Source organism: Cricetulus griseus, chromosome 4 (genome assembly GCF_003668045.3).
Source record: "Cricetulus griseus strain 17A/GY chromosome 4, alternate assembly CriGri-PICRH-1.0, whole genome shotgun sequence".
NCBI lineage: Eukaryota > Metazoa > Chordata > Mammalia > Rodentia > Cricetidae > Cricetulus > Cricetulus griseus.
This window is the reverse complement of record NC_048597.1, coordinates 11158066-11181229: the sequence shown is the minus strand read 5'-3', so window position 1 is coordinate 11181229 and position 23164 is coordinate 11158066. Positions and strand designations below refer to the sequence as shown.

Below are 23164 nucleotides of genomic sequence, written 5' to 3'. Positions count from 1 at the left end.
GGTTACTTCACTGGTTTTCTATGAAGAAAGTAAAAAGAAAAAAGTGGTATGCTGTGGTGTGATGGAATCTGTTAGACTTTGAACCAATGTGTCTCTCTGCTCTTGTTTTTAAATGATTTGGGGCTTTGGGTTTTTCCTTGATTCCTTAAGTTTGTACTTCAAATGTCAGCACTCCAATCATCTAAAGAATGGGCTTTCCAGCTTCTGTTACCATCCTTTCACTTAAACTGACCTGTAGGTATTTTAAAGTCAAAATGATAAGGCTATTGAATCCTTGTTTAAGTAAAGGAGCTAGGGAGCCACTGCTGGAATACTGTATCTACATGTGATCTTTTGACAGGAGCCATGTCTTAGGGCCCACTGCACACCACCTTTCTTTATTTTTCCTTATTCTGAAATTGCCTTCATAAGAAGAAATTGAAAACATATAATTTTTCATTTCTGGTTGAAATGAAAACCCACCTAACAGAAATCAACACACTCAAAAATGGAAGTATCTAGATTTGATTAAGTAAGTAAATATTTCCTTGTCCAAAGAATTCTGACAATTCCTTTGTTTATCTAATCCACATCTGGGAGACTTAGACAATCTTTTAGTGCAAATGAATATGACCCATTTCTACTATGACTGTGTTCTTAGCTGGTCTCTATCAGAAGTTCTTTTGAACAGAAACTGATGCAAAAGGATGGAAATTTGGTGGAAATTAAAAAAAAAAACACACCAAGCAGATGATATACTTTTTAAAATATAGAAATACTGTTAAAAGCTAAAGAAGTGCTGGAAGCATAGTTATTGTACTGAAAGTAAGACCTTGAGTTCCACAGTCATGAAATAAAGGAACCCTTCTAAAATTACAGCCAAAGGAAGCAATTCCACACAGCTTTGCGACTGATCTAATGCATACATTGGGGTGAAAAACCGGCTTGTTTTGCCATCTTAACAACTTGATCCATTCATTTAAAGACCCAGCGTTGAGCTCAGCCTTTTGGAATGTGTAATATATAATTTTAAAGTAAAATATTCATGATAGTTCTTAAAAGATGAAACAGTAAGGGTAGCATGAAGTGTAAAGAATCAAGATTCTACTGGAGAAAGACTTTCTCAAGCAGTGACTTGCTCAGCATTGAAAGTAAGATGATTACAGAAGCATCCACTTCAGGATTTGGCCAGCATGATAACCAATCTAAAGAGAAGCCCCATTTTATTTTAGCCTAAGGGAAAGATAGATGGGTCTGAGTAATGTTTCTAAGTCTTTAAACCATGGGGTGTGTTTTCTCCTCTTGAGGGTATTTATTTGGTATTGCTAAAAACAATTGTTTATTTTTTGTGGCATGGCTTTGCTCTACATCTAAGGTTTCCCTGGACCTCACAATCCTCTTGCTTCAGGCTGCAGAATGCCAGGTACACAGGTTTGCCCTACCATGCTGCTATATGGAGAATTTGGAAGCAAGGCTGGAACTAGATTACATTTAAGATTAAGAAATGCAAATTCTAGCATCCACAAGAGCTTTACCAGTTCAGCACTAATATAGGGAAACATGAAGTAAGATGAACATATTTTGGCTACACAGCACAAAACTGCACTGTGTAGGAAACATCCCTGTGTTTGAAATTCATTTAATTTATTGATTATTTTGGCGCTATTTAGTTGAAGTTCAAAATGACTAACACATTGAGAATCAAACCCTTTGGAAACACAGGGTAAAGATGGTAATCATAGATTCCCTTGACCTTACTTTGAACAAAAACTCAACTCACTAGATTATTTATGGAAATTACTGTCTTCAAACTCCAAACCTTAGCCACCTGTTTGAGAAAGAGACATCTTTTAAGAGAGCAGAAAGACAGAACACATCCTTTTCTGAAAGATGAGAAAGTTGAAGTATATGCTCTCAAGAATTCCTTCCAACTGTGCGTGTCCAGCTTGCCACATTTCTACGATGTTAAAAGAGTAAAAGACTAAAAGACGAGAGGAAATTTGCAACAGCTTGTTTCGAAGACTACTTAGGGAGTAGGATTTATTATTTCTAGAAATTGTGACTTCCTCTGGACTTTCATATGGCTTATAGCACTAATCCTAGTCTTACAGAGTTTAATAAAGTATGTTATGCTCTTGAACTGCCTGTAAAGGACAAAGCCAGCAATTTTCCTTTGAAGTTCTTAAAGTCTTTTCCCACCATGGCTTTGCTATTTTTGTTCTGTAGTTTTTATTCCATTTCCAGGAGAATCTGCTGTCAGGATGTAATCAAATTTTTCTAGTCAATGAATATTTAGACAGCTTCCTTTCCTGGTTTAATGTTGCTATAAAGAGAATCCAGTAGAATTATGTCCTACAACTTAACCAAACTGCTATAATAGACATGCAACAAATAATTGTGAGATACATTAATATCATGCAAACCTAGATGTCAGCCAATGTTCTCACAGGAACTTACTGGTGAAAGAGGAAATAAAAGCCAGGCTTTCAGGGAACCCACAGCTAGGCATTCTGTGTGGTCTCCCACACTGTTTTCCTTTGAACTTTTTAAATCAACAGCAAAATTACCATAGCTGTAATGCCACCAAGGATGCTGGCATTGCATGCTAAGAGACAATCAATTTGCTTGCTTCTTTTCTGACACTGTCCAGGCAACTATTGTCTCACTGGATGACTGGAGCATCACGAGGCCATCATGATGCAAAAATCTGAACTTGTCTTTGTGAGTCTATGTCATCCTTAAAGCTACATACCATGACCATCATCCAGGAATTCTGTAATGGTGGCTGAAGTGCATTTGGACCATGGCTTGGATGCATCGATGCTGGTGAGGATTGAAGACATTAAACGCTTGTCCTCTGTGGAACCAAAGTTCTCTTCACAGAATTTGGAATCGTCATGGGAGAGGCCAAGTAGATGTCCTAAGAATAAGAAGAGAGAGTGCAAAAGACATAAGGAAGAAGGGAATTGCCAATTGCAGATGCTGCTGAATTTCTATTTCCGCCTGACTAGGAGTTAGCTGCCCCCCCTCCCCGTTTTGGCATCTAATCAATGATGGGTTTAACAGTCTGCACATCCAGACTGACACTCCTGGCATGTGAAAGTTGTATGGTGTTATGAAGTAGTTGCTCTGGGTGAACATTTGGATGGAAATTGAAAACATACATGAAGAAGTAGATAATCCCAAAGTGCGTCTAGATCACATATGCTAACTGACATGTAAAACCTCATTTAGAATCATGAGTTTGGGAGACTTCAATGGGGTTATGTCATAGCCCTCACCACATATGATTTTTATTGTTAGCATTCTGCCTTCTCTGATCAACTACAAACCCTAGAAGATCAAAGTTCATTTCCCACATCTATAGCTAAAACCTTTTTATCTGACATAATGCGATACATGCAGCAAACAGTAGATGGTTTTTGAATGTCAATGGCTTCTGTTTTCTTTGTCCAGTACATAAAGTAGTTCTCTGAGATGACCCAAAGAGAGAAAACAAATAAAAAGTAACATTTAGAGGCCTTCTTGCTGCATGAAACACCATCCGTCTTCATGCTTTATTATAGCGATTTAGTGAATTGCAGATAGTTACTTGTCTCACAAAGAATCCATTTTTAAGACATGCTCATCTCTATTGTATTATGGATATAAGAAAATCAATATACTCATTTTGGAGTGCTACAGATGGATGAGGAACCAGATGTCAGAAAGATAAGTAAAGGTTCCCAGTTACCTGGCCAGGATGTGTGTACGCTTAACGCTCACATACTTGCTATAGTGCCAGCCTAGACCCATGCTCTCTCATCTATCCAGGTATCAATTCTCAGAGTGCATCAGTATACTCAGATCATTATAATCTGAGTAGATTGCTCCTTGTTACTCAATATCATTTTTTCCATAGCCTAAGGGCTACACTGACATTCTTCTATAAATCCAAAAGGCTTTTAAAAAGAATTCAAGTAGGTAGCTATTTCAGCAAAGTTTTCAAAATCCTGTAAAACTCCCAAGATCATGAGTAAGACGGTACAGCAGACTGGTCACTTTTTCCTGAGAGTCTTACACAGCACACGCAGGAAATCTAGCCATCTGATCAAGAGTCCAGTCAATGCAGAGCCACACAGCCCAGCAGAGATGAAACTTTTCCCACCACATTCCAGCTACTTGGGGCCAACTTGTTAAATCACCAACACCTCATAACAAAATTATTCACTGCGCAGCTGACTGCCCTTGTGCTTGCACTGGAGTGACTATGGTTCGCTGACCTTCTAATTCTCCTCATATTTTATGCTATTTGTTTGGTTATTGCCTTCACAGAATTTACTTGGCAAGTAAGATTTTTTTTTTCCTGAAAAACCTCTCCTTTGCAACTCATAATGGGTTTGATCAGTAGCACGAGTGCCTGCCACCATTTGTGAAGTGTGCCCCAAATAACACGGGAAGCAAGATTGGCAAGGGCCTCTCTAATTTGTGAGTGGTGTGCAGGTATTTTTTAAAGAGTGTCACAATCCACAGAAAAAATATGTATTAAGATTGCTGAAAATTACTTAGTCTATCCAGCACATGTTGAGAAATTCATCCTGCAGTGCTTGGATTTTTCCAAGATAGAAACTTTAACAGTGGAACCTGCTTGGAAGTTTCATAGTAGGGATTTACATTGTGTCATGAGAAGGGAAAGAGGGAAATGTGCCCAATAAAACCTCAGCAACAGGCTATTTAGTCAGATCCATGTTTAAATTTAACAATATGTGCTTTTTGCATTATATTTTCTAAGATAGTCACACATGCTTAATGAAGCCAGTTTTCCTTCCAAACTGATATAAATAGCATTTTCCAAAGGCATTTTTATTATTGCATCAAGGGATTTTTCACTTCATTTGGAGGGTGTATTTTGGATTTATGGTTTAAAATATCATATGTATGGCAAACATCAAATTCACTTTGAGGGTTTGAAGAAAGTGTTTTGCTTTTGTTTCTGCCACACATAGTGGTAACTCCTATAAACTTAAAAATTTAAATTGTGACAACCAGCAGTCTATTTTGAAAGTATTTTAGCATGATTTTATAAATCCTTTAGTATGCTTTTTCATATCATACTGTGATTTTAATGATCTCTAAATTTAGCCATCTAAATTAATTGCCACGAAAGACACATGTAAACAAGTTCAACCAGAAAAGGTTGCCGATCTGAACATTAAGGAATCAGAGCTCCACCTCTGCTATACTTTAAAAGAGATGTGCATTTTGTAAGTTTCCTCCAATCAGACAGAAACACTGTTGGAGGGCTGGCTGGACGATTGCCATTTAAAAATATTCAGTCCTCCGTGAAGAAAACCTGTAAGCTGCCTGGGGAGACTGTTCTCTCAAGGGCAGCAGGACTCATGGCTCTAGAAGAACAGTTAAGCACCCCACAAAGAGGCAGCCAGTTCCCAAGTGGCTGGAACCAAGGTACAGTGAGAGACCCATGTGAGTTCCCCTCCAGAGTTGGGCAGGAATTGAAAGGGAGGAACAATGTGAGGGTGTCAGATGCTCTTGAGGGAAGAACCCGCACACATACCGAAGGTCACAAACAGCAAACACAGTGTGTGTTTAAAACCTGTGTCACCAGTCAGTTGTGTGAAGACATTTAATGTCAGTCTGAAATTTGCCAGCAGCCTCATTGAGACATGGAATAAGTTACAGACAGAGGCATGAGGAGCTTATACAACAGGTGACACAGTAGGACACTGCAATTAGAATCTAGGAGATTTAAACTATAGCACCACAGCTGACAATCATGGATTTCAAATAGCTGTGAAGGCGACACCAAATGTGGATACTTCTGATTGACAAGGATAGATTTTAATTCTTCAGACAACTGTTCATTCAGAGGAAGTTAGCTTGGAAATAACCACAAAGATGTTTAAAATGAGCAGCAGGGGGGACTTAGATATTCACAGCCCAGAGGGCAAAAGAGCCCAGGAAGAATCTGCAGAAGTGATACAGTGTTCACAAAGCCTACAAAGCCTACATTAGTTGCTCTCACCCCACTGTATTTTCTGAGGAGTGTTTTTTTTTTGCAGCAAGAAGGCAGTGAAATCAGTGCAGGGGTGAGGTGTTAGAGGTCAGAGGGCATGGATCCACAGACCAATGGAGAAAGGGCCATCCTTTACCTTGGAGCTGTGGAGATGTGGTTTTTGTTTTTTGTTTTTTGTTTTTTGTTTTTCCCTTAGGAGTCAGTATATAGGAATGAAAGAGTATGTGGATTCCAGGCAATTTGGAGGATAAAATGTTTTTGAGGGAGCTCCCTTAGTCAAATAGGACTAGTGAACTAATGAAGCTAATGAACAAGATGGGTGCAGAAGCAGCCATTTGCACTCAGGGGGTCACAGCAGAGACCCAAATCTTGTGTATTCAGAGCCATTTTAATCAGCAGACTCACAAAACACAAAAAGAAAACTTCACTAGCGCAGTTCTGTTGATAACCTTCTTTATAAACTGGCAAGTAGGTCATAACTTACTCAATGGTGTTCATTTTTGATATTCCAAATACACATTTGAGGATGTTCTCACCTTCTAGTCTAGTGAATCTAGAGTAAGAAAAATATGTACCCAGGGAAAGACAGACATGTTTTTTTAAAGGCAGGTTGTAATTAATCTAGGCTGGCGTATTAAACTTGGTCCATAGCTAATGATGACATTGAACTTCTGATCCTCATGCCTCTGCCACCTGAAGACTGGATTGTAGGTGTGTGCTCACACTCCTGCTTTGTCTAGCACTGGAGAAGGAACTTAGGACATCGTGAATGCAAGAAAAGCTACACCAACTCTGCCACAGCCTCAGCCGAGAGACATTAGGTTCAAGGGAACCTCCAGTTAGCTTCGCATTCCACTCAGGTACCTCAGGAAGGAAATGGAGTGTTTTGGTAAACTTTGGTCTGCAAATTAAACAGAATTTCAAGTTCTTGTCTCCTGATCCCAAACTAACCAATAGTCAAGGGGACACAGCACCACATCCTACAAAAATGTCCCAAGAAGCACTGTAATGTGTTTACTTGGGAAAGTGCAGCTCAGAACAGGCAACTGTTTCTTAATGAGGTCATGCTTTTCATTTACCTAATTTTCCAGCTGCGATTTTGGAGGTGCAAGAAGGTCTGGCCAGGGGTTGAAAAGTGAGTCAACAACTCACAGGGGACAGAATCTAGAGCTACCACAGAGAGGAATCATGACCTCCAACAATCTTATGGGACATACTCTCCCTAACACAATCCTTTCTGTAGAGGTGATAACATTCCTCTAAAAAAAAAAAAATCTAGTAAAGATGGTTAATGTGGTCTTGAGTATGTAATTTAGGAAGAGAAAAATAAATGAAATCTTCCCACTTATGATGACCTCTCCTTTTAAACTAATTTCCTACCAAATAATCTCTACAATCCTATGATACAGTACTATTAAAATCTTGAGCCCTGGAACCAGATGAGTTGCATTTGAATATGACCCTTGGAGTATTCTAGTTATGGGTCTTAGACAGGTCTAGAAATTTCTTAGTATGTTAGCTTCCTCTTCTTTTGGGTGCCTCATGGTGTGTGTGCAGGTTTGTGTGTGTTGTGTGTGTACATGTGTTTGCTGGTGTATGTGTGCCTGTGTGCCCATGTCTGTGAGAGATCAGAGGAGAATCTTGGCTGATTTTCCCCAGGCACAATATACCTTAAAGTTGTTTTTTTTTTTCTTTTTCTTTTCTTTTCCTTTCTTTCTTTCTTTCTTTCTTTCTTTCTTTCTTTCTTTCTTTCTTTCTTTCTTTCTTATATCTTGTCTGTCACTGACCTGCAATGCTCTAAGTGCCCTAGATCAACTGGCTAGCAAGAGCCAGAGGTACAGCTCTCTCGACCTCACCAGCACTACGATTACAAGCATGTACAATGATATCTGGTTTTGTTTTTTGTTTTAATATGGATTCTGGGTATTGAACTCATGTCATTGTATTTTCAAGCAAGCACTTTACAGAGGAGCTATTTCTTTCTCTAACTTACAATTTGTAATAAATTTAATATCACCGAATGCCTGAGATGAGAAGGAGAGAACAATTTCTTAATTTGAGAAAAAGAAACAAACCACACATTTTGACTACAGTCTACTTTTTAATGTCATGGACAGCTAGTTGGTGTCAACCTGTGTGGCAAATAAATAAAAATCAATGGGCCTTCCCTAGAGAACCATGGATTGGGATAAAATTTATTTTTAAAGTCATAATAAACATTAAATCTTGCAGTGCTTGAGACATGTAATCCATACCTATTTCTATCTTTCATCCCCGGTCCAAGAAAGACACGGTGAGGTCCTGATTCAAGTTTGGCAGGAAACATGCTGAGTTTGTGTGGATTAAAGTGACAGGTCCAAAGATAAATAACACGTTGAGTCCCAGCTTCCTTCTTGCTTCACGTCTCCCTTGCCTAGCCAATTGAACGTCTGATTCTGTGGACTTGCCTTTGGTCTACCAAGTTTTAGGGCTTTTTCAAAACACAGACTTGTTTAATCTAATCATCCATGGGGCAGAGTTGCACACTGCTCAGCACAACCCGAACTGCCTCCAATCACAGCCAAACACAGGCAGCCCCCTGGTGTGTCTCAACCACTTCCTAAGTCTGCCTGAAGGCTTGGTCCTGTTCTTTAAACTCGCCTTTAAAGTTCTAACTTGGGAAGCACACTACAGTCTTTCTCAGTGGAGGAATTCACTTAGCATTTTGTAATTAACTACTATAACACAAACCTTTCGTGTGCTGGGAAATCATGGATTTCATTAATCTCAATAAAAAATCCCATTGTTCCCGTTTGTATATTAGAAGCTGGCTCAACATCAATAAAACAATTATTTTTAATGGCCATATGTGCAGCAGGTGAAATCTTTATTATTACAAGTCTATAATAAAAGCTTGACAAGTTAAAAAATATAAACTCAGAATGTAAACTTACATTAACTTGAAAACTCCCTGCCGCTCTCATTTGGATTGTTAAAATAGCTGTAAACACATTCTTGCCTCCACCCAGAGCACACGGATGATTTGAAGCAACATTTTGAAATGCTCTAGCTATTGAGTCAGTATTTACTATGCACAGCCTAGAGAACAGAAGGCAGTTTAAAGCTGCCTATGGGTCGTGTCCACATTAATAGACATTGCTCTTGTAGAAGTCTGTAGCCTGCACTAGCATCAGATGACTATGTACCTTCGGCATTTTGCATTTCATTGTTCATTTGCTTTGGAGATCATATGGGTTAGCAGGGTGACAGGAGAGTCCTAGCTAATGTGTAGAGCATGCAAGAAGAATTTTTCAGAGCTAATAATTTAATCCATTGTGTTCCATGACCTGCAATTTAACATCATAGGCTTTCTGTTTTTTGTCTCTAGTTTTGTTTTTCTTTTTGAGACAGTGTCTCACTATGTAACCCAGGCTAGCTTGGAGCTCATGATCCTCTGTGCCAGCCTTTCCAGTGTTAGCCCTGCCAGTGTGCCATGACACCACCGTCACTTTAATTTACCCTATATGTACATTTCAATTTAGGAGTTTTTTTTTTTTTATAAACTGGAGAATATGGGGCAGGGAGGACACTTTGTTTTCTTCATGCATAAAATGAACTGGACCCTATATTTGAGACCACAATATACAGCAAAATAAAGCCTTTAACACTCTATGTATCCTATGTCAGTTAATAGAAGCTATTCCTAATCAAATCTGTTCCTTTACTTCTTATAGAAAAACAGTAGATAATCTATGCTAGAGTCATGGATATTTCCTTCCAGACTGTGTTTTGAGTACAGTAACACCATGACAGTATTTGTTTAGAATAAAGGAAACTTCACATTTTGGAATGAGATTCAAGCAGATTATAAATACTAGAAAGTCACTGCTTCAAAATGTTATTTTTATAACCACATAGACTGTGTATATAATTTTCAAGTCTAAAAAGTGGCAAATACATAATAAAAGAGAAGGAAAGAAATAACTAAGGACAGTGTAGAATTAAAATCCAACCAGCATGTAACAATTAGGAAATAAACACTAAACAGATCAGTGAGTTAGAGTTAAGATGTCTGAGAGATGAGGCTCTGGTCATCCACAGAGATAAAACCTTATGTAAGATTATCATTTCTAGAAATTTTAAGACTCATATTTTATAGCATATCATAATATTTAGGCAAAATTAAAATAAAATAAGAAAGCAATTAAAATGAAGTTAATAGAAGTTTTTTTTTAATCAGTAAAGAATAAAATCCATATTCCTTAACCTTTGGACATTAAATATCTCTTTAGGCCATTTGCAATACAGAAAGGAAAATTAAGCAGTCAATATTTAATTGGAACATGAACCATAGAGAGTTATAATTGATCAAAGAGAGATAACTCAACCTAGAAATTCAAGGGACACCAGGAGTATTCATATGCAAAGACACAGGTTTGGCTCTGCATATAGTAACTCACTATGCTCTCATGTTGTTCTTGTGTGCAGTTATGCCTGTCTTGCTTTGCCCGTCAGTGTCTGGCTCCTTATCTCCCCCTGCTTCATCAGTCTATGTGACAGAGTCCTTGGTGAGGAATTTAGGAGGACTGGGAATGTGACCTTGCTAGACTTAGACACTCTAGTCCAAGAGGTGTGGCATGAGAGTCAAAAGAAGCAATGAAGAGACTGTGCAGAAAGCTCAGCATTTCTCTTGTGGCAAAACCTGACAATGTGGTCACTCTGCAGGAGAGGAGGTCAGAAGGAAGCAGTAACCCTTCTTTAGGAATGTGCCATTCATCGCTTCTCGGCCTTTTGGCTAAGATGAAGTGAAGAATGTGCCATTCATAGTGGCTTATGATTGGTTAACCATATAGGCACAACACAGATGATCAAGGTGTCTAAATGACCTGGAGGAGTAACATTCTACATCGAACTGACAGGGACTGGGCTTCATCTCAGCACTTTGGCTTAAGTGAAAGATGCTCAAAAATGTTTTGGACAGGATTAACATCAATGTTACTGTCACAAGGGCTTTTCCGTCAAAGATTTATATTTGATGCGAAGGGGATTGTCAGTAAATTGATATCAGGACCAATACTTGAAATCTGATAGTTGAAATGCCTACTTAATTCTGTTCAACTGCTATCACATTTGGATTTGCAAAATTGTCCCTTTCACTAGACATTATTCTGCTCCAAAAGAAATGTGGTTAGGAATTAGCACCTTGTAAAAATATACAGATTACTAGGAATATGATGTAAAATTTTTGATTTCCATTTAAAAGTTAAGACTTTAACTTTAACAAGCTAAATCTTATAAATGAGAAATATTGAAAAGATCTAGATGTAATAACGATCGAATGTTTCCTTCATCCCACAAATGAAGATGTAAAGAGGTTATGCCTAAATTAAGAAAGGGAATGAAACATTTAGCTAAGAAAATGGAAGTAAATGAGTGTGAATATAAGTGTTACTCACTATCTACTTTCCACCCAATTTCGTTTCCAAAGTAATTCCATATAAAAGACTGCACCACCCTTCTATTTCAGAAATGAAGGCAGAGTCTCAAAGAGTTTAATAACAGAATGATTTGACACAGAGGGGAAATTCCTATGGGAAGACAAGAAGTTGCAAGTATCTGATTATAACATTTTGTCCTAAGTACTAAATTAGTTTCTTGTACATCAGTCTCCTAGGTCAGTGATTAGCTTTCCTTATCCCAGGGACAAAGTTCAATTATTTACTCTGCCCTCAATTTACAGTTGTAGGATTTAGAAGTACTTGGTATACTAAGCGAATTGAAAATGTGACATTATAAAGTAAACTATGCTGACAGTCAGCTTGGTTCCAGCTGCCTTGCTGTTGGGCAGGAGGCAGGAATATTTCCCCCAAGCTACTGGTTCTCTTTGAGGGGATTCTACTATTATCACTCGCCATGGGGCAAAACATGTTAGATTTCTGGGAAAACTGATTATCTCTGCATGGGTCAACACTGTCATAAACAACTTCTGAAAGGGACGCCTCTGCATTCCATTGGCGACTGTGACAAATTCTGTCTAGGAGTCATTTAGGGATGCTTAAAAAGAGAAAAAGAAAAAAGGCAGGAGCAAGTTTCTCCTTAACTTTTGAATGACATTGTCAAAGGAAATATCTACTGTGCTGCTGACTTTGCCTTCCTTTTCCCGAATTAGTTAACCCTGCAAGTTCAAATGTAAACAAATGTAATACCCAATGGTACATCTGAACCAGAAGAAGTCTGGAATTAATTGCCAAGTATTTTGGGTCCTGTTGCAGCTGTTACAAGTGTTTGATTTGGCGAGGGAAGAGAAAAGACGCTGCATACCAATTTCGTGAGCCACAGTGAAGGCCGCATGGAGGCCATCATCTTCAATCACAGCACAGCTGCGCTCCGGGGAACATATGGTTCCAACGTCTGCCATTCCCAGGGTGTCACATGAATGATGCCCACATAAATCCTGCCGGGGAGAAAGAAAGAAATCATTAAAATCAATTGACATCCAGAAGGAGCCACCATGGACAGCCACTTGCTCACCCCAAATGGCAAGACTGAGATATGTTTATGGTGTCACCTGCTCAGTGTTGGAAGCCTTCCAAAGCCAAATTCAAAGCAGAAAGTCTTCTGGGCTACTTTGCAATCCAGAAGCACAGAAGGATTAAAAAATTCAACGGCATTTTAGACGATGTCATGATTACAGCTTGTCCATTACAACCCAAGCCCCAGAGCCTGAAAACTGCTGTGCATACACAACTGTCAAGAGTTTTGTGTCTTCAGCATAGAAAAGCCTCCTATTCCCACTTAATTCAAGCTGAGCTTCTTGGGAGACAGGCCAAATAATTTGTTTTCCCTTAGAGTCAATCTATAACAACACATTTGTGATAGGAAATATATTTCTAAGATATTTGTGTTTACACATATATTGTGTTTATACATTTGTCCTATCATTTATGCAAGAAACAAACTAAACTTTAATCGATTATGTATAAGTAGATAGAAAAACAAGATTTTGTGTCAGGGCCCAAAACGATGGCTCCACTCCATCTTGACTAAAGGTCAGAGAGTTCAAAAACTGTGCTTGGTAAGTCATATGACCTAAAGGTCAAAAGTATGGCTACAGTAGGATGTTTTATCTAGGCCTTGGGTGTCTTATCTAAGTAACAACAGATTTGGTCAGAGGTGTGGTTACTCCTGACCCTCAAGGCCAGATAATGAGAAATTAAATATAAGGTGTGGTAACTGAATCCTTGGAGAACTGAGGAAGAAAATTCTGTTTGTTCTTTATATATGATACCATGTTCCCTTTTTTGGCTAAGATATTTAAGAATGGTAAAAAAATAAACTCAGGGCATTCAGCATTCAGTATTGACTGACTGACTTGCCCTCCTGATTTTATCCTGTGTCTGTCTTTCTCTTAACGACGTTAGCTAGCCTTTTCTTTATCCACACTCCCCTCTCAGGTAAGAATTGTGGGCCATTCGGCTGGCTCTGATTGCAGCTCGGAAAAGACAGCTTCTCATACTTTTGTATGTCCATTATTACTTGAAAGATTAGTTTTGAATTTCCCAGTTGAACTGTAATTTCACACACTGTGTCTTCAGAAACCTCTGCAGGGCCACACATAGCTTTTTGATCGTTTCATGCTTATTTATTGGGTGTGTGAACATGTGTGTGTCATAGTATATGTACAGTGGTCAGAAGACAACTTGTGGGAGTCAGGTTTCCATTTCCAACTCATGTGTTCAGGACAAACTCAGTTTGTCAAGATTGGCAGCAAGCACCTTTATCCATTGAGCCATTTTGCTCATAGGTTTTAGAAACAGTATATCTCAACCTGGTCACACATGAGAAAACATGTGTGATACAAGTATGCTGTATAGGTAGATATGAGTACATTCGTTCTAGTCTTGAGAAGTTCCAAAGCTTTTAAGTGATCCTCATAAGCAAAAATGATCACATCATACTAATTTTTAAAAATCAGTTAAAGACATCCACAAGACATTAAAGAAATGAAGCATAAGGAAGACAAGAGAAACCACAACTTTTGACATGTCCAATTTTCTAGTAACATTCTCTTTAAGTGTTAATTTAATTATTAAATAGACAAAAATTTCTTGCGCATAATTATAAATTTCATTAAAACTCAGCATATGTATTTACAACAAAAAGAACAATATAGCGTTCCCAAGTAAGCCATAAGTTAATAACCAACCCTGGAAAGGAATGTAAAATATTAGTTTGGGAAAGAAGTACTGTTTCTATTATAGCTATCATCTGTTCATAATATGTATCTTACAATGGGACTCTACCAACATTTGGTTAATTAAATTGAATGTTGAGATACAAGTCGGACTCAATGTCATGGTCCTCATATATCTTTATTATGTTGCCTGCTGGTGGACCTCAGCAGCCTTCAGGCACACAGGTGCAAGGTGGTATCACTACACTTCCAGTGTACAGACTCAGTGGCAATGGGTACTCCTCATTCCTCTCTGCTTTTCTGTGTAGAAGTCCAACAAAGGTGAGCAAGACTTAAAAGCTATGCCCGATTTTTTGTCTCATCTATATTTTCAGGTCCTCCTTGTGCTGCTTATATTGTGACTTTCAGCTGTACTGAGCTACCCAGTGGCCAGCCACCATGTTAGTACAGCTTCAGATAGTGGAAGCGTCATCAAGAAACCTTTGTGAATCATGGCCTCAATAATGCCAACAATATCCCCCCAGCCCATAAGCTTCCCTGGGTATCCTTCCTTGTCATCCCAGGAGATCACAAATTACAGCTGCTAAGAACAAATAGGCAGTTTTAAAAATTGAAATTTGAGTTGTCTTTTGCATAATAATTACTATTTGGGATAATAATATAGTATAACACATTTTTAATACTCCCTTTCATCATTTTAGCCATTTTAAGGCCAGATCCCTGGTCATGGTTGATTCCTTACACACAGTAGGTTATTTTTACGTATGCATATGGTTTTAAACAAAGATTTATGTTTATCATCATAATTTGGAGTTGATTATCTTCAAATAGTAGAATCCAAGACTTGACTTCCACTCCTTGTGTCACTAATCAGCCAATGCAAAAGGAAATGGCCTTCCTGTTCCCAATGGAGTGGAAACCGGAATCTTATTATCTCTGTTTACTGCTAATCAATTGCTCATTAGAGGCCATCAACCCCCCTTGTTTTCTTTGAATTGCATTAAATGCACTTGGCTTTTTGCCATGGACTTGTGCATGTGACTGAATTCTGAACAGAAGCACTTGGTATTTTCTTAACCATACTGAATAAGCCCCTTGACTCCATAGCCACACCATTACACTTCCACAGCTGTAATTATAAACTGAAAACTCTCCATTTCTCTCATGCAGTTTTGAACATTTTTAGCGCAGTTATGGTTTCACCCTCAAGATCTACAAAGAACATATGAACATTCTAAGCCAAAGTGCTTTTCAAGGTGTGAAGACTACATACCCAATTATTAAAATTTCATTTTGCATCCATATTTTCAGTTTTCTGGTGACCCTCTTTACAACAGAACTTTGTTCCAACTGTTAGTTAGCCTTCAAGTTTATGGGGTTTTTAAAATTCAGAGGAAGGAAAGGAATAGTACTGGGGATCATATATATATGTATACACACTACAGCATATATTGACATATATTCTAGTAATGGACGTAGGAGACACTAAAGAAGGCAGCTCAGCATCTATGAAAGAGCTAAGTGAATTGAAAGTGCTGATGAATGTCTGCTTACTCAATATCCACCAGAAGGCAAATTATATATTTTTCTGGCAGTGGCTTTCTGTTAGAATCAACATCATGTCATTATTATTGGGTATTGAATGATATAGTGGAAAACTGAGTAAAATGTAAGTGTTCTGAAAGTATAATGGGAGTTAACTGTGGTGCCATGGTATGGTGTTGGCCAGGTTACAGGAAAGAGACAGTAGATTTATCTTCAAACTATATCTGAGATCATCTTTAGGACCAAAAAGTTTCCACAAGGAAATCATTTGGCCTGTTACTGTCACAGAGACTGTGAATATGGGGACTTTGTTAGTTTTCTTGCCATTCAGAAATACTAGTAATAACTCAGACTTATTTGTGGGATGGAAAAGGGGAAGGGCAGGCAGCAAAGCATGCCACCTAGAGCTTTAGTGCTCAGAGGGGAGCTTGGAAATCATCCATGCTTGGTACCAGATGGGAAATGGAGCCAAGCACTGAGCAGGCATTGCTATCCAAGCAAAGAATGCCACAGGAGAGAGAGAACTTCTCATCTTGATCGAGAGATTGTTTTCCCATGCAGTAAAAATATGCTGAGATAAGGAACTGAAGGAAACATAAATTCTGATAAGGGAAGAGTTCCCAAGGGCAACAGTTTGAAGAACACTTTATGCAGTATTAGTTCCTGGTAAGGCCAAGAGTAGAGTTCAAAGAAAGAGTAAGACATCACAATGTTTGGGATGCCTACTCTTCTAGCCACACAATTCTACTGACAACACAATGTACCCTGATCTTCTTCAGGCCCTGTCTTAACAACTATTTCCTGCATAGGTAATTTGCATTTTGGTCCCCAAACAATAAGCTGAAATATTCTATCTACAATAAAAGCTTAACTTACCCATATTTGTCTTTTTTTTCTTAAAACTTTTTCTTGACCCACACTTTTCAATCTCTAACACCACTATGCCCACAGGAGCCAGTCAGCCAATGAGGACACAGGGTTCATTTTATAGTACTACTCACTTATCTCCTTCATTACTGTTCTTTCCATTGATTTCCAATGCAATCAGTTCACAGCACACAATGTGGTAGCATCATGCTATGGCCTGATTATATCATCCCTAAATCCCTCAACCCAATTCCCAGTACTCCAGTGTGACTCTACTTGGAGAAAGGGTCTATAACGTAACAAGGATGGAACTCAGCTCAGATAATATGGGGCTCTTCAGGATCTCTTTCTTCCCCTCCCTTTTCTTTCTCTTCCTATCCCTTCTGTCTTCTTTCCCTGCCACATCTCTGTTCTTTGACAGATATAAAGAGGAATGACGATGTAAACACACAGGAAGAAGAGGGACCCCTAGAAACTAGGGATAGATATCTTATCTAAAGATATACCAGGAAGATTTTTGATCTTGAAATTTCCAGTCTCCAGAACTGAGTGAGAATTTCTCTTTGTTGTTAGATCTGTCCTTCCTTCTGTTTTTGTTGTTGCAGCACTAACAAACCAATACCTGCAATATATGATTTTTCCTCTAGTAATCTGGTTGTTACTTCTTTCTTTACTTAATCAGTAATCATTCAACCCTCCTGTTTCCTGTCTTTTTCTAGCACTTCCCTACACTTCACTGATTCTCCATACTGCCTCTGGCCATGCATGGCATGTAGAAGCTTGGTGTGTCTGCTATGCTAACTCCTGGATGGACAACTTTATTTTACAACCATATCTACCACAAGTTCTCATGGAATACCCACTCAATGTTGTATTTTCTGAAATAGAGTTTTAGGAAGTGGTTGACTTTTTAAACCTCTGTATATCTCTGGCTATAAAGATAATTGTTGACTGAGTATTTGAATATCTATATACAATATTTGTGAAGAATAACTGACTGGACTGTGTCCTCAGATTGCCTATGTTTCTCTTGAAATATATGTTTCTACCTGCAAAACAAAGCATGATGGTTGCTGATTGTGCAGTTGTTTATGTAGTTGATTTATCAAAACAAGATTGATCAAATCAATCCGTCATTGAAAAGACACATTCACAGTGCCTGCTATGAGACAATCTATCCTTTGTCCTATTGTATAATATTGATGTTCTATGGCTCAAGTTTTTCAATAATTCTTTCATGCATGATAAGCTAGAGTTGCTTAATCTGTGACCACTCTCCCCATTTCTGGATTACTAAATCTCTTTTAATGTTGATCTATAGCTGTAATTGCTTGGCAATGGTCACTGTAAACTTAAAGTGGTTTTGATCTCAAATGTGTGACTGAATTAGTTGGTCCAGTCAGCATACCAATGACAGTAAAACCCTCTCTCTCCTCCAAGGTTTTTGTCTCCTAGTGTCCATTTCTTGTCCAACCAAAGAAGGAAGCAAATAGTCGAGGGAAAATGTCTGAGTCTTAGATCAAGCATCCCAAGATAGGCAAGAGAGAAAAGAGGGTCTAGGTGGAGCACAATAGCTTATTAAAGCCTGCTTTAGTAATTAATGAAAGTTAAAGGACCTTTTATTGTAGTCTCTTGGCTGGTTCACATTCAACCCAAGGTTTTTAGTCTATGCAGTAATAAAGAGTTCATTGTTGGTCAGATGTAGGGAGACGAATGTGAAAGAGTTTCTGATCTTGACATTAATCCGGAAGATGTTTGTTCCTAAAGAGGAGTGAATGATCTGGAAAATAAACTCAAAATTGTCTTTAAAAATTCATTGTACAATAAGGAAGAGAGTCAAAATGAGGAGAGGGCTCTGGGAAGCTAAGAGTAAACCCCTGGGGACTGGATTTCTAATGTTTGGTGGTAGAAGCAGTGTGAATTCCAGCAGGAATGCCATTCACAATGGAAGTGGCGTTGTGCCAGAAAAATAGTGGGTGCTGTTTCTATAATCAGAACATTACGGGAGGCCAGAACATAGCCGTGACAGTGAAGTGTGGTAGCTTGATAGCTGAATTATTAGCACTCTTCTGCTGACTGCTAGACACAACGCTTAAGGTGTTACTGGCTAGTAAACAGGAGTGGAAAGCACTTCCTCACACATTTGCTTCACGCCCGAAAAACAAGCAATTTAGCAGAAGACATCTGGACACAAAATTTGAACAGAACTCAGCGCCCATCAAAACATGGATTTGATGGCTGAGCGTCTGGCTGCTAAGCAACACACATCTTACATTCAAAACAGAGTTGTAAAAATGGAATCCCCGTGCCAACTCCGGGTATTTCTCATTGAAAAGAAATAGCTATGGAAGTTATTTCTTTCATATGGCCAGACTGAAAATACCTGACTTCCCTTGGATGGCAGAGTCCTGATAGTCTCTCTTATAGACTTTTGGTTTCCACTTTTTGAAGTGTTAGTCAGAGATTAATGTTGCATGCTGAATACTTTCAAGTGAGCATTGCGCAGTATCAAAATACTTTCACCAGCTGCCTTGTAGTCTTCTTTTAAATCAGAATAATACATTCATATTGTCAGTGCTTCTCAAAGATTCAGTGCTTATGCAGTGAGATGGATGTGCCAGAGACTACCTTCAAACCAAATGGCATTTGCTTTATTTAAGTATGGTTCTGCTTGACAATGAGGCCAGGGAGGGCCCCACTAAAGTGTTTCCCAAGTGCAAACCAGCTTGGAGATCTTTTTGCAAGTCTTAGGGCTAAGTCTTAAGTTAGGGCTGGCAAGGTGGCTGCTCAAGTGGGTGGAGATACGTGCTGCAGAGCCTGAGAACCTGAGTTTGTTTCCTGGGGTTGACATGGTAGGTGGAAGGAATCAACTCCCAAAGTTGTCCTTTTGACCCTTGCTTACATGCCCTGGCACATGACCTCCTCCATAAATAGAATGTAATTAAGAAATTTTAAATGAAAAACAACTTGGGAATGAATTTATTTCTATTTTGCATTTGTGTAGTTAAGATACAGTGATGTATTTTCCAGACTGAAAAATAGTTATTGTCAATTACCCAAGTACAAAACCATCCCAGAAAAAGCAATTAGACATTACTTGGAATCATGGATCATTTCCTTTTAGCTGAGAAATAATTGGGAATAGTATGTGGAAAGGGCAAAGAGTAAGAGGTCTTCAAGTTAATTTTAGTGTTATAAAGTATATTTTTGTATTATAAATGAAAGAAAATTATTACGATGATTGGCAGTATACGCCTTTTGGTGTGGTCTGCCTACAAAAGTATTTTTTCCTCTTTCTTTAGGGAACCTCCTTCCATAAACTCTCCCAAGCCTCTTTCTTGGCAGGCACTCATGATATAGCAACACAAGGAAACACAGACGTGGAAAGTTGCTGATGAAAAAAAAAAAAAAAGAAGACTTGGAAACCAAGTGAGAAAGGGATAGTTTTACAGCAGAACTTCACAGGGCTGTGTACAAAATGAATGTTCTACCATTTCAAAGGCTAACACTGGGCAGAGGAATTAATGGATGGCTTCCGGAATATCTCTTAATGACCTGAAAGTCTTTCCATTGTACACAAAGCTGTAGTGCCCACATCCCCGTAAATGCTGCCTTTAGTGTCTTTGTTTGCACGTGGGTTACATTTATGTTCTTCCCATGGACCTCAAGGTTTTCTCTCTGCTGAATTTACTAATGCTTTTCTCCTATCATTGGTGTCTTAGTAAAAATAGAAAAATTCAGTAGTAAAACTGTACTACCTTGAAGCTTCTGTAGTGTGCCATGGAACTTTCTATGCTTGCTCTGCTGCAATTTGCAGTTTTACACATCCATCTATGCTGGATGGATCTCATACACCTAGAATGAATTTAAAACACCAGTCTCTCCAGGCATGTGAGAGGCACGAGTTAGGCAGAGAAGACTGTTGGCAGTGGGTTAGGCTTAAATCACAGACTTATAACCCATCAAAATGCTAGGAATAAGGATAGCCCAGCTGGCTGCTTATCTGAATGGGGGATGTATATCACACACTCCAAGGTCCAAGTGTCACAGGGTGGTGGGGGGGGGGAGGGTGAGTGGAGGGTTTAAACTGACTGGTATATGTATATATCTACTGATCATCTGTAGAATGCACACACACACACACACACACACACGCACACGCACAAATGCATACCTGCGTACACACAGTAGAAGGGGACTAGTTGGGGGAAAGAGAGTGAACAGGTTTGGGAGCAGATAAGGGTAAGGGTGTATCGGCAACAAAGACAACTTTGCAAATGTGAACCCTGGGGCTCACAACCACCAGCAAGCTAGGACTTTTTGTCTGAAAAGTCTCTCTAACTTGGTGGTCTGGTCCCTGTGTAAATAGATTCGTTCGTCCCAGAATGTCTGGGTTTATAATGACCGGTCTCTTCCTCCTCTGTAACCATCTTCCTTAACGTGGGGAAGTCCTTGGAAAACAGTCTTTCCCCACATCCTGAAGCTCTGCCCAGACCTTCAGAAGCATTCGTCCAAAACCCAAACCTTCCAACTGGATTTGACCCTTGTTTGGCAGCTGGGTTGGAGGGTGGTGCTTCTGGTGTGCTGGGAGATGGTCTTGTTCAACCTTAGGGGTTGTCCTCTCAGCTGATTGGACCTCTGCATCCTCCCGGCCCTCCCACATTCCTTCCTTCTCAGCAACTCAGATTCCAAGGTGGACACGTCAGAAGCCCATTTGGAAGCCACATTAGAAAAGGAGTCCTTTGGAAAGGGCTAGTGTTGCAGAAGGGTTCGCATAAGGACATTTACAAGGGAGGTCACCAATCAGATAAAAGCAACGGCCAACTTTCAAGTCCTTCCCATTAAGTTGGACAGAATAGTATTTTTGTCTTCACTGGGAAGTACAAAACACCATTTCAAAGGCAATTTTGCTTTTTCCCTTTTGCCATTTAACTGTTTACCTTCCTCAAGCACGAACCTGTCTACTTATCATGCTCATACACCACATTGTTCTGTCTGACTGGATGGCAGCTAGAGTTGTTGAGTGTTGATCTCCTAAGCAGGTCTCCTCATTTAAAGCAGGAATCACTACAGAGGCTAATTAATAGAAACACCTGAATGGGGCTGGAGGCCGAGTTTCCTGCAAGATGCAGTTAAGCAAATCTATAGTGAATAGCAAAGTCGTGCGTGGCAGCAGCAGAGCCACCAGCATGAACATCCCTTTCCACCTGGCTCCGGGTCCCAGAGCTGGGCACCCACCCGCCGCTGCACCTACCTCTCGGGTGAACAGGATGGCTGCGTCGTAGTGCTCCTCATGATCATCGCCTAGCTGGTTGTGTTGGTGCTGCCACTTGCAAAAGTTCTTGAGGGTCGTGGCAGCATTCTTGCTCACCTCCAGACTCTTATCCTTGTCGGCCAGAACAACCACCTTCACCACGGCCAGGCGGATGTGGTTCTCGATGCTAGCGTGACTGTACAGTCGGTTGGCGATGGAAGCCAGGGTCAGAAGGTAATGCTGCAGGCCCCTGCCATACATTCTCGCCATGGAGGAGTCAGCCACCAAAAGGATCTCCACCTGGCGGGCCCTAGAGATGGACCGGCGCCTCCGCCTCCACCAAGTCTGAGGTCCTGCGTCCCCAGTTGGTGAGAAGACTGACTGGTCCAGGAGCTGCGGGGCCAGAGCTGCGCGTCGCCTGGGACTACTGTGCGCCGAGGGGCGCTCTTGAGGCCTAGGCGGGGACGCGGGAGTCTCACAGCTGGCGCGTGGCGGCAGGGCTTCGAAGCTGAAGCCCTCACGGGTATAGATGTGCAGGACGCGCGAAGATCCATCCCCGTACACTCGTCCCGCCTCGGCCTCTGCCCAGGACCCACGCAGGAGCGGCTTCAGAGTGTAGCGCGCATGCTTGACCGCGAAGAAGCCGTCGAGACCCCCGCAGAGGTCAAAGACAGCTAGGGATCTCGGGCTGCCATCCACGGTGCCCCGGTAGAAGCAGTGACCCCGGTGGCTAGATGATGCACTCTGCCCGTCTCCTGCAGTAAGGATGCCACCGGCGGTGCCCACTGAGTCATCCCTCTCCAAATCCAGCAGGAACCTCCTGCTGCCCGCGTAGACAAGGTAGCCCACCTTGCCACCGCCAGAGTAGAGCTGGTCTATATTCTGCACCAGCCCGCTGCTCCTGCGCTGCCTGGCCAGGAGGTTCGGATGGTCCAGTTCCTGCGTCTCCTCCCCCTGCTGCTGGCCGGGCTGGGCGGCCGCTGCAGCAGCCCGAAGCCCTGTTTTATCCTGGGCAGGTGCCGTGGTGGGGTTGTCAGCGGTCAGGGACAGGCAGGACGCGCGCAGCAGCAGCAGCAGCAGGGGCGCCCACTGGAGCCGCATAGTGCGCTGCCCACCGGGAGGGGCTGCGCGATTGAATCTGGCTGGATGTTTGCTATTTGCTATGGAAGTTTCAGGGGCGGGGGTGGGGGACTCGCCCTCCCACCCACCTACCGACACACTCTCTACACACTAGCATGCAAGGCTGAGTCAAGTGTCCAGGGGATGGTCGGGGGTGGGGGGGAACCCGCCCCAGACCGCCAGTCTGTTCTGGCCGCGGTGCCAGCGTGCGAAC

The 23164-nt window shown here is 40.6% G+C and overlaps 1 protein-coding gene across 1 annotated transcript in view; it reads right to left on the bottom strand.

Moving 5' to 3' along the window:
- Positions 1–22932, bottom strand: part of Adamts5 (ADAM metallopeptidase with thrombospondin type 1 motif 5) — a 36737-nt gene extending 13805 nt beyond the window's left edge. Inside the window, exons 1-3 of the mRNA XM_027412358.2 lie at positions 21832–22932; positions 12293–12425; positions 2732–2899 (exon numbers count right to left, since the gene is read on the bottom strand). Coding sequence (XP_027268159.1) covers positions 2732–2899; positions 12293–12425; positions 21832–22932 — 1402 coding nt within the window. The remainder of the gene's footprint in view (positions 1–2731; positions 2900–12292; positions 12426–21831) is intronic.
- Between the last annotated feature and the right edge of the window lie 232 nt (positions 22933–23164).